The following is a 16,801-nucleotide window of genomic DNA, read 5'->3' as shown; positions in this document are numbered from 1 at the left end:
CCAATGTAACATTCCAAGGCACACGACCTGTTCAGAAGTTCAGTAATGCCCTTTTAAGTTAACAGCCTGTTCTGCCTGTTACAGTTTCTGTAACTGAGGATATTGGTATTACCACTAGTCAACCCGAAAGCAAAACAGCCCAGCTATTGGTAATTGTAAATGTAGAAGGACTGAATCTGTAATTAACAGAGACCAGATGACTCCTGATCCAATAAATGCATATACTTGTATACTTGCATCTTTTAAAAAAGGAACAGCTTACACTAATAATGTCATGTTATTTCTGGGACGGATCCTACCCAGTTCAGCCTATCCAGTTTCTGTTTCAAAGGTTATTAATTCCAGTTACATACAATTTGTTTTTCAACAGACAGAAATAGTCCTTTTTGTCAGACTTGATGACCTTGCTTGCCCACCCTGCAGGTGCCATGTACCTAGGGGGGAGAGTGTAGGGGCAAGTGGACTATTGGAATTGTGGAAACGTTAGTATGCTGCATGGGTATAACAATGGAGAGCTATTTAATATGCTTTAAAATTTACAGTCATATTTTTATATGTCAGCTGTGAATCCTATTAAGACTTGATTCCCGCATTTCTCTCAGGCTGAACCCAGCTACAAAGGCTGATATTACGCACTGATTAATTTTTTTTGTATCTGTTGGTAGTTAAATCTGATGAATTATTTATAGAAATTGATGAATAGAACATTCATACATAATATATTGATATGTATGAAGTCATAGAAATATCATATATGTTTTCTTGATTATTGTACCACTATTACTTTATAATATTAATCAGTCTTCAAGTAAATTGCAATGAGTATCCTCATTACATACACAAGGGCATACACATACAGGTAGTCTTCACTTAACAATGGTAATTGAGCCCACAATTTTCATCGCTAAGCCATGTGATTGTAAAGCGAGATGGCACTGCTTAGCAATGGCAATCCTAGCAATTTCCTTTGCCATCGTTAAATGAATTTTACCCGCCATTAGCCTGAGCACCCACCTCAATCCAAGCCATTCTGGGCTTGGTTTGTTCCAGCCCCGAACACTGCCTTCAACTCCCCCCCACCTATCTCCCCCCCATCTCTGTCCTTTTGGAAGCCCTGCACCCTGCCTTGTGTGGTGGTAAGCCCAGTTGCAAGGTGCGAGGCCACCCATCCCATCCCATCCGCGTGGCATGAAGCCAATAGCAAGCTCCAGCCTCCCCAGCCTGCATCCCTTCACCCAGCTGCTTCTTCTCCCAGTTCGCCGCACCTACCTTCTGCCTTTTTCACCCAGCAGAAGTGCCTGGCTGCCTTTGCTGAGTCCTTTTCGGAGCCAGCTTCTCCGGCGGACGTTTCTTCCACGTGGCTCCCTTCAGAACACTATCTTCCAAAGCTTACGCTATCTTCTCAGAGCCTTTGGAGCTCTCCAAAGGCTCTGAGAAGGTAGCGTAAGCTGAGACGTAACACATTCTCTTGACTTGAGCCACTAAATTAAGCCAAGGGTGTTTATGGCTAAGGGTGTTGTGTGAATACATCCATTTACGACTAATTTTATAAGCCACAGTGAAGCAAACTATGCCTTAATATGATGCATCAATCCTCTCAAACCCTAAACTGGACACTCCCAAATGTCTTAGCCAGGATCAAACTGCAATATCCATACTCCCTCCTCTCAGCTTTTTCTGAATAAATGCTGGGATAGAAAATTACTGGAGTGACCGGGTCTTGTGTATGAAGAGTAAAAAGTGCATGGATTTTACATGCTAGAAATGTGGCAAGAGAAACCAAATTGAGGAAGGGATGTGAATGAAAGAAAATACTGTTCAAATAAGTGGACTTGGGCATACATTTTTTTAGCCTGTATCCATTTTTCTGAAATGAGTGTTCATGAAAGGCAGTATTCCCACTACAGCAACCATTTTTCATGATAACTATACCATTTCCCAAATTCCAAGTGTGCCAAAAACTTAGAAATGCCTGAAATACCCCACGCCATCTTGAAATAAAATTGAAGTTTATAATGAAGCAGATATTAATCACTGTTCATAGTTATATTAGGATCCTAATATGTAAGAAAATCCTTACCTATGTTAGTTCATGTTTATCACTTGATTCTTGCATGGTTACAGAAAGGGTCATAAAGAATTTATAGCAAAAGCATTTATATAATGTTTTTACTAACATTTACTAAGCTTTTATGTATATTTACTTTTTTCATATTTGGAGTGGCTTTCTGACATAAATACTTAGATAAGTATGAGTGTCCAAGCTCATCAGGAAAGCATCATATTCTTAAATCAACAACATGAATTTCCAGTTTCAAATCAATTCATTTAACTATTCCAGAGAAAGAAGCTGCTTTCATTCTATATATTTGTATTTTTAAAAAAAGAATTTTCATTCTCTATTGATACGCTTACTTAATTGTATTTTTACAGATCAAGTTTTTACAGTTGGTTGAAAAACTGCAACTTCTTTGTGGCTGCATGTGTCCTCTGGTATAAATGCCAACAGACAAGTACTTTTCTGTAAAATAAAAACAGACTTTGTGCTTAGTGATGTTGGTTCATTTCCAAGGACAAGCTGCAATAGATAATAGTCAAAGAGCCTCTGTTACCATCCTTAATTTATTCTAACAATACATGAGCCAGAACGAGCTGACTTCAACAGATTCTTCCTACTGACTTCTTTTGACTATAGAAAAGTCATAGTGATATTCTTTTTGTTTTGATATAATCAATGCATATATGCCCACTGACTACTAGGGAATGCTGTCAATTGTAAATTCAAAGTACTGGAAGAGGGAAAAAAGGAACAATGAATCCAAACATCTGCTAAAAGGTAAAACTATCTACCCAAGACATTGTCACAGATCAAAACATATATTTCTGACATTATTAAAAAAGTATATGCACTGTAACAAAAGTAGCTGCGCAATGACAATGAAGATAGCTGCATGCTACACAAATTCATATTGAACAGTTTGATCCTATAATTCGATAAACTAAATTTTGTAGTCCATATAATAAGCTTATATGAACAAATAATAATACAAGTATAACATAAATTACAAATCATCATTAAAACATTTAAGGAATAAAATGGCCTATGCTGCAGCTCTACACTCCACATGCTATGTTTTCATGGCCTTCCAAAATGAAAATCAGGTGGGGGCTGTATGAATTTCTGGGAACGCATATTCCATAAAGAAAAGTGGGGGGGGGGGGTTGCTGCAGAAAAGGCTTGCTTCCAGGCCCAACCCTTTACATTTTCTGCAAGGTGAACCTAGAGCATGCCTCCTGGGCTGATTGAACTGGACAAATGAATTCCCTCTGAAAGAGATGACCTCAGGTCTGTTGGGCATAAATCATATTCAGTGGTGCTTAAAAGTTTGTGAATGCTTTTGAATGTTCAATATTTCTGCATAAATATGACCTAAACCATGATCTGTTCTCCACACAAGTCCTAAACTGAGATAAAGAGAACCCAATTAAACAAACGAGTCAGAAACACTATACTTGTTCATTTATTCATTGAGGAAAATGACCCAAAGCTATTTATTTATTTATTTATTTTCTATCCTGCCTTTATTATTTTTATAAATAACTCAAGGCGGCGAACATACTCAATACTCCTTCCTCTTCCTATTTTCCCCACAACAACACCCCTGTGAGGTGAGTTGGGCTGAGAGAGAGTGACTGGCCCAAGGTCACCCAGCCGGCTTTCATGCCTAACGCGGGACTAGAACTCTCAGTCTCCTGGTTTCTAGCCCATTGCCTTAACCACTAGACCAAACTGGCTCTTGTTTATGGCAAAAGTATGTGAACCTTTGCTTTCAGTAACTGGTGTGCCCGCATGGATAGGAATAACTGCAACTAAACATTTCTGATAATTATTGATCAGTCCTGTACATCAGCTTGGAAGAATTTTAGCCCATTCCTCCTCACAGAAGAGCTTCAATTCAGGGATGTTGCTGGGCTTCCTCACCTGAACTGCCTACTTCAGGTCCTTCCACAACATTTCTATAGGTCAGGAGTTTGATTTGGCCATTCCAAAACATTAACTTCTTCTGCTTTAACCATTCTTTGGTCATACAACACCTGAGCTTCAATTCATTGTCAGATACCCTGACATTTTCCTGTAGAATTTGTTGGTCCAATTCAGAATTCATAGTTCCATCAATGACGGCAAACCACCCTGGTCCAGAGACAGCAGAGCAGGCCCAAACCATGATACCGCCACCACATTTCACAGATGGGATAAGGTTCTTATACTGGAATGCAGCATTTGCCTTTCGCCAAACATAATGCTTTTCATTCAGGTCAAAAGGTTCTATTTTGGTCTCAACCGTCCGCAGAACATTCTTCCAATAGCCTTCTGGCTTATCCACATGATCTTTCACAAACTGTAGACAGGCAGCAATGTTGTTTTTGGAGAGGAGTGGCTTTCTCCTTGCAATCCTGCCATGCACCTCATTGTTGTTCAGTGTTCTCCTGATGGTGGTCTCATGAACACTGACTCTTGGTGTGACCTTGGTTTTTTGACTGCTCCTGGGGTGGGGAACAATGTATACAATCTGCCTGGCATTGGACTGTTGGAGTCCAAAGTCTTTGGAAATTGTTTTGTAACCTTTTCCAGCCTGGTAGGCATCAACAACTGTTTGTATGAGGTCTTTAGAAATCTCCTTTGTTCGAGTCATTACACACTTCCACATACTTGTGTTGTGAAGATCAGGCTTTGATAGTAAATACCCAGAATTCTGTTCTTTAAATAAGGCAAGAGTTCCCAAACTCACACCTGATTATCATTCCATTGATCAAAACACCTGACTCTAATTTCCACTTCAAATCAACTGATAATTCTAGAGATTCACATACTTTTGCCACCCACGAATATGTAGCTTTGGATCATTTTCCTCAATAAATCAATTAACAAGTCAATGTTTTTGACTTCATATAGTTTTAGTTTATGGTCACTAAGGTCTCCTTCTGTATATGGGGCCACAACTGGTGCACCAGCCACAACTGGGAAAGATTACCCCTGACCATAAACTCCACCTGCAGTTCTAACAATAGCTGTCAATCTAAAACTGTGAGGACCCCCAAGCCATAGACCTATTTCTTTATTGGAAATTCTCCCTCAGAAATAAGGAAAGAAAGAAGAAGAAAGCTCAAAGGCTTCTAAATTAACAGCAACTCAGTCTTGGTGGGATTCAGCTTGTGTCACTCTGTCCAAATCCTTACAATCAATAGAACATCAACTGCATCTCCTGCCCAGCTCCTATTTGCAATCTACAACTACATGTCATCCATATATTGATGCTACCTCATCTGAACCAACAGATAATCTACTCTGGGGGTGCCATTTAGATATTACATAATATGGGGAAAGTACAGGACCCCACATGACCAGGAACTTGAACACTCCGCCCCAACTAATATTATTTTGAACTACCCACTCTGGAAGGAGTAAAACTGCAATCCCGTGTCCTTAATTGCTAACTCTCCTAGGATACCATGGTTATGCTTAAGAGCAACTGGTATGGCTTCAGTTCTATATCCAGCCCTGGCACTGACTAACAGCAGCTTGAGACCCAGCAAAAGAACAACCAGAGAAGAGGGTCTTAAATGTAGGATCAGCACTACAAACTGCCAATTTCCTTTTTCCCTATCTGATCTCCTCTTCCATTTTTATGATGAAACTCTTTACCAAAAGTAAATACTCTAGTTACTATCTATTAAAAACAAACAAACACACAGGAGATCCCAAATGTAGACAAAGTCCATCCCACAATAACATAATGCCACCTAGCATCCTATTTCACTCTTCCTCAATATGGGCAACCTCCAGATATGTGGACTTCAACTCCCAGAATTCACAGCAAGGACAACTAGATTGGTGAAAGCTATTCTATTCTTTGACTAAAGGTCCTGATACAGGAAGTCCTCACTTACCAATGGTAATTGGGACTGGGAACTCTGTCACGAAGTGATGTGGTCATAAGGTACGATGTCACATGACCGCGCTGACTTACAACAGCAGTTCCGGCAGTCCTAGTTGCCGTTGTTAGGTGAATCCTGAGTGGTCACATCATCCCACAGCCACATGACCGCCATTTGCAACCTCCTGCCAGTTTCCCCATTGACTTTGCTTGTTGGAAGCCAGCAGTGAAGGTTGCAAATTATAATCATGTATCCGTGGATGCTCGGACATAATTGCGAGCCGGTTGCCAAGCATTCTAATTGCGATCACATGACTGCAGGGACACTGTGATGGCTGCAACTGTAAGGACCTGGTGTAAGTACCCCTTATTCAGTGCTATCATAACTTCGAACGGTTGCTGAGTAAGTGGACATTAAATGAGGAATACCTGTATTTTCTATGTATCTGCAGTGTCCTATGCACTGATTTGTGGCATATGTTTATTTATTTATTCATTAGATTTATATCTGCCTTTCCTCCAGGAGCTCAAAGTAATATTTTCTTGATGCTTTTTATCAGCTCCTCCTTACCATTTGGAAAAACAAAATAAACAAAAGCTGGCTATGAGAACTGAACCTGGGTTGGCGGATCCACTGTGGTGGATGTTGGCACTGCCGCTGATTCCCAGGAAGGAGGGAGCGCATTCCAGGCAGAGAAGAAGATTCCCAGTCTGGAAACTGTTGCTGGGAAGGTTAAGAGATTCCAGGTAGCTCCGCCCTAGAGTCTCTCAGGTTATTTACCCTTAGGTCAGTTAGAGTGGCTTTAGTCTGGCAAGATTCTGTCTGTATGGTAAAAGCAATAAAGAACTGGAGTATGCAATACACTGACTTGGCATTGTTCTTGGGCTGGCCCTGACAGCCACCTATATCAACTTTTAAAATATATTTTGTATATGTAACTGAGATATGCTTTTATACATCTTATTTTTCAATCATGTAAAAGACTATTTCTAACTTCCAATGTATTGTACAAACCCAGATAATTGGGTTAATTCATTAAACCATAGATTAAACAATTATCTAGTATAGTGACTGTATTAGAATAATTAGTTCCAATTGCCAAAGTATGTGCTCTCTTCAAAAATATAGCCAGATTATTATAGTTTATCTGTGAACAAGAAGTTGCTTTAGAGGAAAGGGCAAACCACACATTTGACTGGCTTCTAACATATACTAACTGACTTACAGAAAGGTGATTGATATGTCTGAAAAGAAACATAAGTTTTAAAAAGGGACAGCATTGGAAATTCTCTTTATTGTAAATTTCTATTATTTAACATTCAAACAAAACAGTACATTAAACACATAGCAGATTCATTATACATTTTCAGCGAAAATATTAAGCACTTTTACTCAAAATTATCTCCGAGTTCAATTTCTCAAGTAACAAGCATTCTTTGCTGTATATCCTTGCTGTTAAGTCGGAAGTCACATCTTTCTGTAATGTTGTAAAAAAAATTTCTTTTGTGTTTTCACATCTTTCTAGTTTTTCTTCTCTTTTTTGTAGTTTTTTGTTCTTTCACAGCTTTTATCTTTCTCTTTAAACTTAATAAAATTCATAATAATAATAATAATAATAATAAAAAAAAAAAAAGTAACATTCTTTGGACTGAAAACATTCCTGCACACAATTATGTAGTGATGTTAATGATACAGATTTAATTCCAATTGTCCACTTGGGATGAAGTCCTTCTGAAGTATCTGCACCACTAACAGAACCAGCCTTCTCTCAGCCTAATGCCCTTCAGATATTTTGGACTATTAGTTATGAACAATGGACTTTGCAGTCCAGCATGTCTGAAGAGCACTAACATACAGGGCACTCAAATAATCTGTTGTTCTTAATAAACATATCAGCATCTGCCTATGTCTTGCTTTCTTGCCAGTTTCTCCTTCACTTGCTGCTGACGTGGAAACCAATGATTACTTGATTGCTACTATTATAGGTCTCAGCCAGAATTAATGTTAAAGGTAAAATGTTAATTTAGGATAGGAACGCAGAACAATATATTCGTACTCTTCTATGACTGTCCTTACCATCAACAAAGCCTGCAGATGTTTGCAGTAGATTGTACATAATAAACTTATCTATATTTTACACAAATATGTAGCCTCAATTCATTTTTTTTTTCAAACCTAAACTGCAATTCCGATATTGTGGTTGTATTTTATTCTTCTTGCACAGATTATTAATATTTGGCGGGCCTTTTTTTTAACCAGGCAAAATAATTCAGTAGATAGTCTGGAACGAGCACGGTTCTACTATTGACAGTACAGCCTAGCCTTGACAGAAGCTGGGATGAAAGGCAGCTCAAGATTTTGTATATAACAGAAATGTACAACCTGATATGCTCTAAATGTTCTAGATTTTTATTTCCATCAGACCCAAGCAACATGGCTAATGGCATAGTATTGTGAGAATTGTAGTCCAAATATCTGGAAGGCACTATTTTGCCTATCGTTAACTGTAAGCTGTTCTAAACCCCTAGGAGTAAGGGTGTAATATTTATAAAACAAAATGAAGTGCCCCAAATGCAACTGAATATATGACAATTAAGCAGCATGTAATATATCAAGCCAAGTGGGTGAATATTTTTAGGGAGGAAATCTGCCATGCTTTTTACTGTTCTGCAAGTCTTCAATGCATGTTTGTGGAACTACAGTGCTTCTGTACAACTGAAATGCACAAAAAATGGCCAACAGGTAATCTACATACGCTGCCCAGAGTTGCCCTGTGACCAATAAATAAATGTGACCAATAAATAAATAAATTAAATAACTATGAGGATAACTGATTAGTAAGATATCAGCCAAAGGGTGAGGAAGGAAAATAACACTTCAGCACAGAAAATTTTAGTGCTTTGCAAACATACTGACACTGCTGATAACTCAGGAAGTTGGCAAAGTAAGCAGTCCAAGTCCATTTAAAGTATGCCAAGTTGCAGAGGAGATTGTCATTTAGTGTTCCCTCCCTTTTTATAGAGACTTGATAAGTATCGTGTTACATAGAAACTTAAAAGCTTCCTTAAACCAAGCTAAAGTATTGATTTATACATCTCATTTTCATCCATTTTATGTGGACCGGCCATGCTTTCATGGGTTCAAACTGAGTATTTCAGTCCTCCCAGGAGATCACTGAGGAACTAAACATGGCATTGTTCCACTAAGATTCATGCCTACCAAGGAGCTATCACTCCTCTTTTTTTAAAAAAGTGGTTCTATAAAATCTCTTTCTACCATTAATATATTGTGTCAAATCAATTTAATAATAAACCAAGATAGCTAAAGCTTTATATATGGTGACAGTTTTTCAGAACTTACAATTCAAGTATATAATATCACTACATATCAGAAATGCAAAATATTAAACTCTGAACCTTTCCTCCTTTTACTGAACCATTAAGTTGTATGAGTCACATCTTATGATTCATTGAGATAAGAAGAGGTGTAAAGAAAGGAGCTGTTTGTTTTTTTCACTGACCCTTTTCCAAAATAAATGGAGCACCAGATATCATGACTGGGCTTCTACATCACACTAAGCCATAGTTTGTTTAATCAAGGTTTACCAAAATCACCATAAAGTATGGTTTCCAACCAATTTTGACTAGGTCCACACAACACACTAAACCCAAACAATACAAAACATATATGACAACTCCCAGCTGTTATCACATTATTAATGATGTACTGATAGCCTTTTGATCCATCCAGGAATCCTTCATTCAAACCTGGAACTGTTAGAACCACTTCATGGAATAAAGGAAAAGTCCAAAGACCTCCATGTTTCCCTTTGACAGGGCCCAACCCGTATCTGTGCTGTGCATAGATAGGATAGCTGGAACTGAGCACCAGGGGAAACAACACCAATATCCAGTGACCTACGCCGTATGTATGCTACTGTATTGCCAAGACCATTAAATGCAAATATAAAAGCAGGTCTGTGGAATCAAGGCAGGTTTATTCAGCTCCCGAGAAGATTTGTTCGACCATACTCTACAGGGCATTCTGACACGCAGACCAATACCGAGTGGTGATACAGAGCGCTATCTGTCTGGATTGGAGTCTTGATCCTGAATACGGTGGCACTGAATGTCCCCTGTCACGCGCCTCCCTCTTTCGGCTAACGAGGCAGCCCGGTCAGAAGAGTTCCTCAGCGAAGTTCCCTTTCGCCCGCCAGTGTTGCCGGCATAGCCCTCTCACCTCCCCGGCTTACCTGTCACAGGATTTAAAAGCGCCCTCCGGTGCCTTCTGCCGACCTCTTTCAGCTCCTCCTCGTCTTCTTCTAGACGCCAGGCTTCAGCCATCGGCGTCAGGGACAAAGCGGCCCTCAGGCGGCAGCTTCCTCCATTGTGCCTACGGCAGACACTCCAGCTACCCTTTGTCCGTACCTGCACCTGACGCTTTCCGCCGGAGAGGGCGGGGAGTCCCAGTTTCGACGCTGACCCTTGTTTTTTCTCCTTCCCTGCCCTCTCCCGAAGCTGCAGCCCAGGCCTTCTCGGTTCCGGCCCAAACGGCCTCCGGGAATTGCCCAGGAAAGCGAGGGACGAATCCAGCTACGGAGGGCAGATAAAGAGGGAAGCGGGCCAAGGTGGCGTTTCCCTGCCCATTCACAATATTCCGGTATCAACAGGAAGCGAGACTCTCGCCTGATAGTAAAACAAAAGCAGGGGGAGGAGGAGGAGGAGGAGGAGGTATCTGCAGCAGTAAGTAGCAATCGGAGATCAGGAATGCGAGGGGACAGCGACCTCCGACTGCGCTGGGAAGCGACAGGGCGGAGTACAGACAGACACTTGCCTCTAGAAAGAGAGGAAGTGAGAGGTGCCTTCAGTAAGTCCAAGACCCTTCCTTGGACTGCAGGGCTTTTTCTTTAGCTGGAGTTCTGCCAGGAGCATTTTCTCACACTTTCGGGATTTTGCAATGCAAAATGGAACAAGCAGCAACACAGATTCAGTTGAGAGGCCAGTGTTGCTTGTTGCGTTTTGCATTGCACAATTGAACGGAGATAAGGCAGACAGAGAGCTTTGCCATTATTGAAAAACAAAACAAAACTTGTGGCTCAGGCCTGCTGTGTTGGATATTTTTGTAGTATACCCACCTTCCCTAACTGGATACCCCATGGACGTGATGGCCAGTGGCAAAAGACAGTGGAAGGATCTAAACGATCTAGGGGGCATCAGATTGCTCTCCACAGCACTGAATGCCTTGTAAGGATTTGATTGACCTGCCTGTGTTGTCTTCCTCTTCATTCAAGGACTGTGCTCTCTAACCTGAGAGTCTAAAACTGAAAAAAGAGCTTTCACAATTATTCATGATAATGTTTTACTACCTCAGCTCAGCGGAATGCATTTTGAAATTCTATGTTATATGAGCACATGTAACACCTAAACCAGTGTTGCAGAGAGTAGACATACTGGTTTATCTCTCAACAGGTAAATGCACATGGAGAATTGTGGGCAGCATCATTATCATTTCTTTGGTAAGATACTTGAATGCAAGGGTCAAATTATCCACTGTGTCTAAAAATACTGATTATTAAAAACGTTGGGTTTTTATGTTTTTTCATGGCTTGTCTGTACATTTTCCTTTATGTTTATAGTACAGTACAGAAAATTTCTCCACAGCAAAATTAGGAAGTAGTTCCTCATGAATCAAAAAGCAATATGCAGTTCTACAAATGGTAAAATGATGGGTCAGGTTCTGAGGTTTTCATAAAGAGATTGCAAGTGAAGTTAGATGTAGAAGTGAGGGGTAAGCACACATCATACTAGCCAACATGGCCATCCATCAGCAATTATGGAACCTTCAGTTCTAATATGTAGAGGCTACCAGGCAGGAGACTAATGTAGTAAGTTGCTACCATGTTCTACAAAATAAGAAATGAAAACTAGGTATAGTGGTATCATTCAAACCATACTTTCCCTAATAAAAGGAAAGGTCACAAATATTCTGAATTATTTTGTGCACATAGTATAAAATAAAATTAAAAAATTATCTTCCGCCAACCACTGTTAGCTATTAATGGTTTATAGCAAAGGTTTATAGCCAGTCATATGAAAGATGGTCTAATTATAATTATGATTCTGTGCTTTGTAATTAATGCTGCTCTTTGGTGCACAGTAATTTTGTATTTAGAAATTTATAGTTACATGCATCTCACTTTTCCAAGGACTGAGAACCTGCAAGGGCACATCAATTACTCTGACCTGGTTTCAGTTAGTAGAAAGTTATTGGTGTACTGGTGTCTTACTGGCACTTGCAACTTATATGTTCTGCTTGAACACAGATGGAGACACCTAGTCAACAAACGCTGTTCCCACATCTCAAATTTTTAGGGAAACAAGCATGTTTGCAGACCCCAAATCTAGGTGTTTGTAGATGGCTGATACATTGTGCTAATCTATGCTTAGCCACTGGTGAGTAAACCACAATTGGCTGGCTTCACAGTACTAAGCATAAACCAAACAGACTTAGTCTTTGAGTAATGCAAACACCATTCATAAACGGTATGTCCACTCTTTCCAAAGAGATGGGAAGGTAAAACCTGCCTATTCTGGCTCCAACCTTGACCTGAACACTGCAGATTTTTTTTTCTTTCAAACAGATAGGAAAAACACGGCAAACAATGGTACCTGGAATACTGATCAAGATGGGTACTGCCTTACAAACTGAAGGAAACCTTGGTATGCATGATTGCCTGTTGCCACTGAAACAGTGGATAATTAACTAATACATAATATCCATCAAGCTAAGTCTTGCATGTCGTGCAAACTGTGCCACAATGTTACCAAAAGGGTATTTCCCACATCTTTCATCTATCATAAGAATTGTATACTGGTATTTGCCTCTGCTCAGATAAGCCGCATGAGAATGTTGATACATTCCCCATACCTTCTATCCTCCGGATCACAAATATATCTATATTTGAAAAAAGCTCTGGAAAAATATTAGGTTTCATGCTTCTAAAAGAGATTTTTATGTTGGGAATGGGACTTACATACACACTTGCTTCCAGAACACAACTATTTAGCATTCACACAAAAACAAACACCTTGGTAGCCGTAAGAAAGCATCAGAAGAGAAGATTAGTTGCATCACACATTGTATTAATCTCTGAATATAACTATAACAAATAAGCTGCAATTGATGTGTTGTACGACTACAACCCAACCAATTATTCAATGCGCTGTGGCTAAACAAATCATGCCTTATGTTGTGTGAACCCAGCCAAGTGTGGCTTATTCCACAAATCAGAGTTTAAAACTTTTGGCTTAATGTAGTGTGTAGACACTGGCATGACAGTGCAATATGTGATTTCTATCTTTGCTCTTTCAGTAGCAAATATTGATTGAATTTATGTATATCCTGTCTTTCATCAGGAGCTCAAGGTAGTGAACATAGCACCCCTTCCTCCAGTTGTTCCCTACAACAGCAACTTTATGAGCTAGATGGGCTGAGAGGGAGCATAACTGACCAAAGTCACAATGGCTGAATGTGGACTTCCCAGTCCTAGTCCAATACGTTAACCAATATACCATACTGCCTTTTTAAACTATGTAAACAGGCAACAGATTTATTCATCTGCACTAAGTAGCATATAAAGCAAATCAGAAAAAGCACAGGAAATGTATCACTTTAGTCCATTACAGAGCACACAGCTTTATATAATAAAAACTCAAGAAACTACAGTAGGTGAAATGAATATGTAGACAGGTTTTGTCTACATTCCAAAAGTAATACTAAGAAACCTAAAGTTAAACCTAATAGGTAGAAATATTCCAAGAATCTGGAATTACAGAAAGATTACTTTTTTAGAAACAAGAGTTCAAAGAAAAAAAATCTGACTTAACTGCAGTTTTATGCACAGGCTGCGTACAACAAGCCCAAACAGGTCCATATAATACAGAAGAATGCTTCAGGGCATAATCCTGTATAAAGATTTGCTTTAGGGAAAACAGGATTTACCAGAAGGCCTGCATACCAGCTGAACACCTGATATCTTCCTGCCATGACTAAATAAGTTCACATACTGTTGCAAAGATATGCAGAAGAATAACTAAAAGGGTAAAGGTGATCATGGAATATGTCAGCACAGAGAAGATATACACAATGACCTAAATTTAAATAATACAGTAAGTCATGACATGCTTAGGTAACAGAATTCTCTCCCACTGACTGTAACAGGAAGAGGTTTTTAGAACAGTTGCCTGTTTTATTTGTATCCAGCCACTGTTTCTATTCCCCAGGACCCTAAAGCAGTTTGAAGGCTATCCATTTTCTTTTCTGCTAATCTTGCAACACTGCAAATAAGAAACGTATGATAACTGCCCCATCCCAATATGTCTCAGGTCCTAAAGTAACAACAATTATTTCACCCTGCATTTTATGCATAAGGGAAATCAAATTATTTTCCCCTGCCCATCTTAATTTGTGAGCGGTCCAAAGCTGACAAAGCATTCTAGGGCACAATTTGAGGAAGAAGAGGAGGAATGGTGTGCAGAGGATCCTCAGTGGGGTTGAAGATGATAGAAAGAAGATCAAAAGTTTTGCTAGTCAAAGGATCGCCGGCTAGATCAAGGCCAGTTGCCAATTTATCTGTCTGAGGGAGAGAAAGAAGAAAATTGCCATCAATACCTGTAAGTCCTTAACTCTAGAATTAGGAAGAGTAGGTAAGAATAAAATTAAAGTAGAAGGTACATATGCTAAGCCTGTATGCACATATACATGCTCAGAATGGACTAGAGCTGAAAGTTGGAGTTGAAGAAAAATACTCTTATCTGTACTTTTGAAACAGTTGTATCTGAAGGGAAGGGAAAAACTGTTCACTTCAGTATGCAGATTAAGTGGCCATAGATCATATTTGCAACCCTTGAGGCCAAATAAACCTATCAGACTTTTCCAATTTTGCATTCTACAAATGCAGTGGGTGGGTGGGCAGATAAGGGTTTTTCACAGAAAGAAGTCTGTGTTTGTGTGTTGGAATTAGGCAGTCTCAGGCTGCTGAGGAGATATAGACTCCAAGGTGATTCAAGACCACCGATAAGGAATTTATTTATCATATTTATATAGATGCCCATCTCATGAATGTGACTCTGGGTGGTGTACAATAAAAAACAAAACATGAAAAAGAGACAAACATTAAAAACTGTTTCTTGATTAAAAATATCAATATTATTAAAAAGACTAGAAGAAAGCATCTTCAGTGTTATGTACAATGTAGCCATCTCACCAGTTCTCCAGTTCCCTGAGATCTCCAGCCTACTGATATAGCCATGTTTTGAAGAACTTCCAGAAGGTTAACAAGGATGGGGCCAGTCTTGCCTTGGGAGGAATGATGTTCCACAGGGTGGACTCCATGGCAGAAAAGGCTCATCTCCTAGCTCCACCAGATGTATCTCAACAGACAGGAAGTGCAACATACCCTTCTACCAGACCTGATGGAATGGGTGGATGTAATAGGGAAGAGGAGATCTTGGTATAGAAGTTGCTGTGGAAGGAGGAGGATGCAATGTGGAATCTGCCCACTTAGTGGATATATCCAGGAAAAAAAGAGCATACAAAGATGTTCCAAGTTTTACTAGGCCTGAGAAGTGGCCAGCCAAGTTTTAATCAAAGTCCTCAATTAACTCTTTGGGGAATTTAGTAACCACTACATTTTAGTTTCTGTCAATTTACTGAGGAATTACTATTGCTGGCTGGGAGATAGATAATCTTCAAATGATGTAGCAATTGGGTGATGAAAAATTGGCCAGGAAATTGAAGTTAGGAATGGAAAGGATGTAAACTGGAGGGGTGGAATGGGAGACTATTTATATGTATTAGCTGAATTGTACTTTCTTGGTTACTTGACTGGAAAGGTCAGTCTTTCAAAGAAACTTAAGTCATTCTATCCTTGCTAAGAGGAAAGTTTGTTATGGTAAGAAGGCTTTCGCATGCTGTATTTTTGTCTGATCAATTCTGAAAATTCATGACAATGTAATTTAAAAAAGGGTTCGACTTTTCTAAATCTACAGTCAATTTTTATTTTCAATTGCAAAGTTGTACTAAAACAATATGGGAAACTTGCAGTTAATCTGAACTAGTAATATCCCATTTTAGCAAATCAATGTGCTGGTGTTTTATGTATTATTAATGTTGCATGTTGTTAAGATTATTTTTGAAAATAATCTTTTGTTTCAGAAAATGTGTTTCATCCTTTGTATGTTGGAACTGTAATATATTTGGCCTTGTTCTATTCTGATACCATTTTAGTTTAATATTCATAAAATTATAACTAGGGTGTCAGGAAAAGAAAGAAGGGTAAAAATGTGTTGCTGAATTATATTTGAAAAAATTGGAATCTGTCTTAAGTATGAAGAACTTTGGAATTATCATGTGTGGGCAGCAGTTAAGGTTTTATCTTGTGGACTCTAGTATACTTGACTTAAAACTCTGGATGGAAGATGACCACGCTTTAAACAGATAAACTGATTTTTTAGCACCAGAGGTAAACTTCTATATTAGTTTTTGTCCTACACTTTAACCGTTACATCACTTTTCAATAGTTAAATATTTTATAAAGTTTCAGTATTTAAGACCACGAATCAGTATAAAATGTCAAATAAATGAGGAGGAGGAAACTGTAAAATGGGGAGAAGAAAGGAGAAAATGGCTTTACCATTGCTTGTGACCTAGTAGTATGAATCCAGAAAGGTCTGGAAAAAGCTTCTCCATTTTCAGATATACTTCTTCATATATACTGGTAGGATAATTCTTCTCAAGAGATATAAATTCAAAGCATAGATTTTGTTGTAGTTAAGGAATTAATGTTCAGCCTGTTTCAACTTTT

At 39.0% G+C, this 16,801-nt stretch overlaps 1 protein-coding gene across 2 annotated transcripts in view; it reads right to left on the bottom strand.

Moving 5' to 3' along the window:
- SH3D19 (SH3 domain containing 19) overlaps window positions 1-10,669 on the bottom strand; it is an 81,984-nt gene extending 71,315 nt beyond the window's left edge. Inside the window, exon 1 of one of the 2 annotated variants that reach the window (XM_063310206.1) lies at window positions 10,190-10,669. In XM_063310206.1, coding sequence (XP_063166276.1) covers window positions 10,190-10,280 — 91 coding nt within the window. In that variant the 5' untranslated portion in view covers window positions 10,281-10,669. The remainder of the gene's footprint in view (window positions 1-10,189) is intronic. The other variant, XM_063310205.1, reaches the window with a different exon arrangement.
- Between the last annotated feature and the right edge of the window lie 6,132 nt (window positions 10,670-16,801).

This window comes from Candoia aspera, chromosome 8, assembly GCF_035149785.1.
Source record: "Candoia aspera isolate rCanAsp1 chromosome 8, rCanAsp1.hap2, whole genome shotgun sequence".
In the NCBI taxonomy this organism is placed as follows: domain Eukaryota; kingdom Metazoa; phylum Chordata; class Lepidosauria; order Squamata; family Boidae; genus Candoia; species Candoia aspera.
Note: the sequence above shows the minus strand (reverse complement) of the source record. Positions and strands in the feature narration are given on the sequence as shown.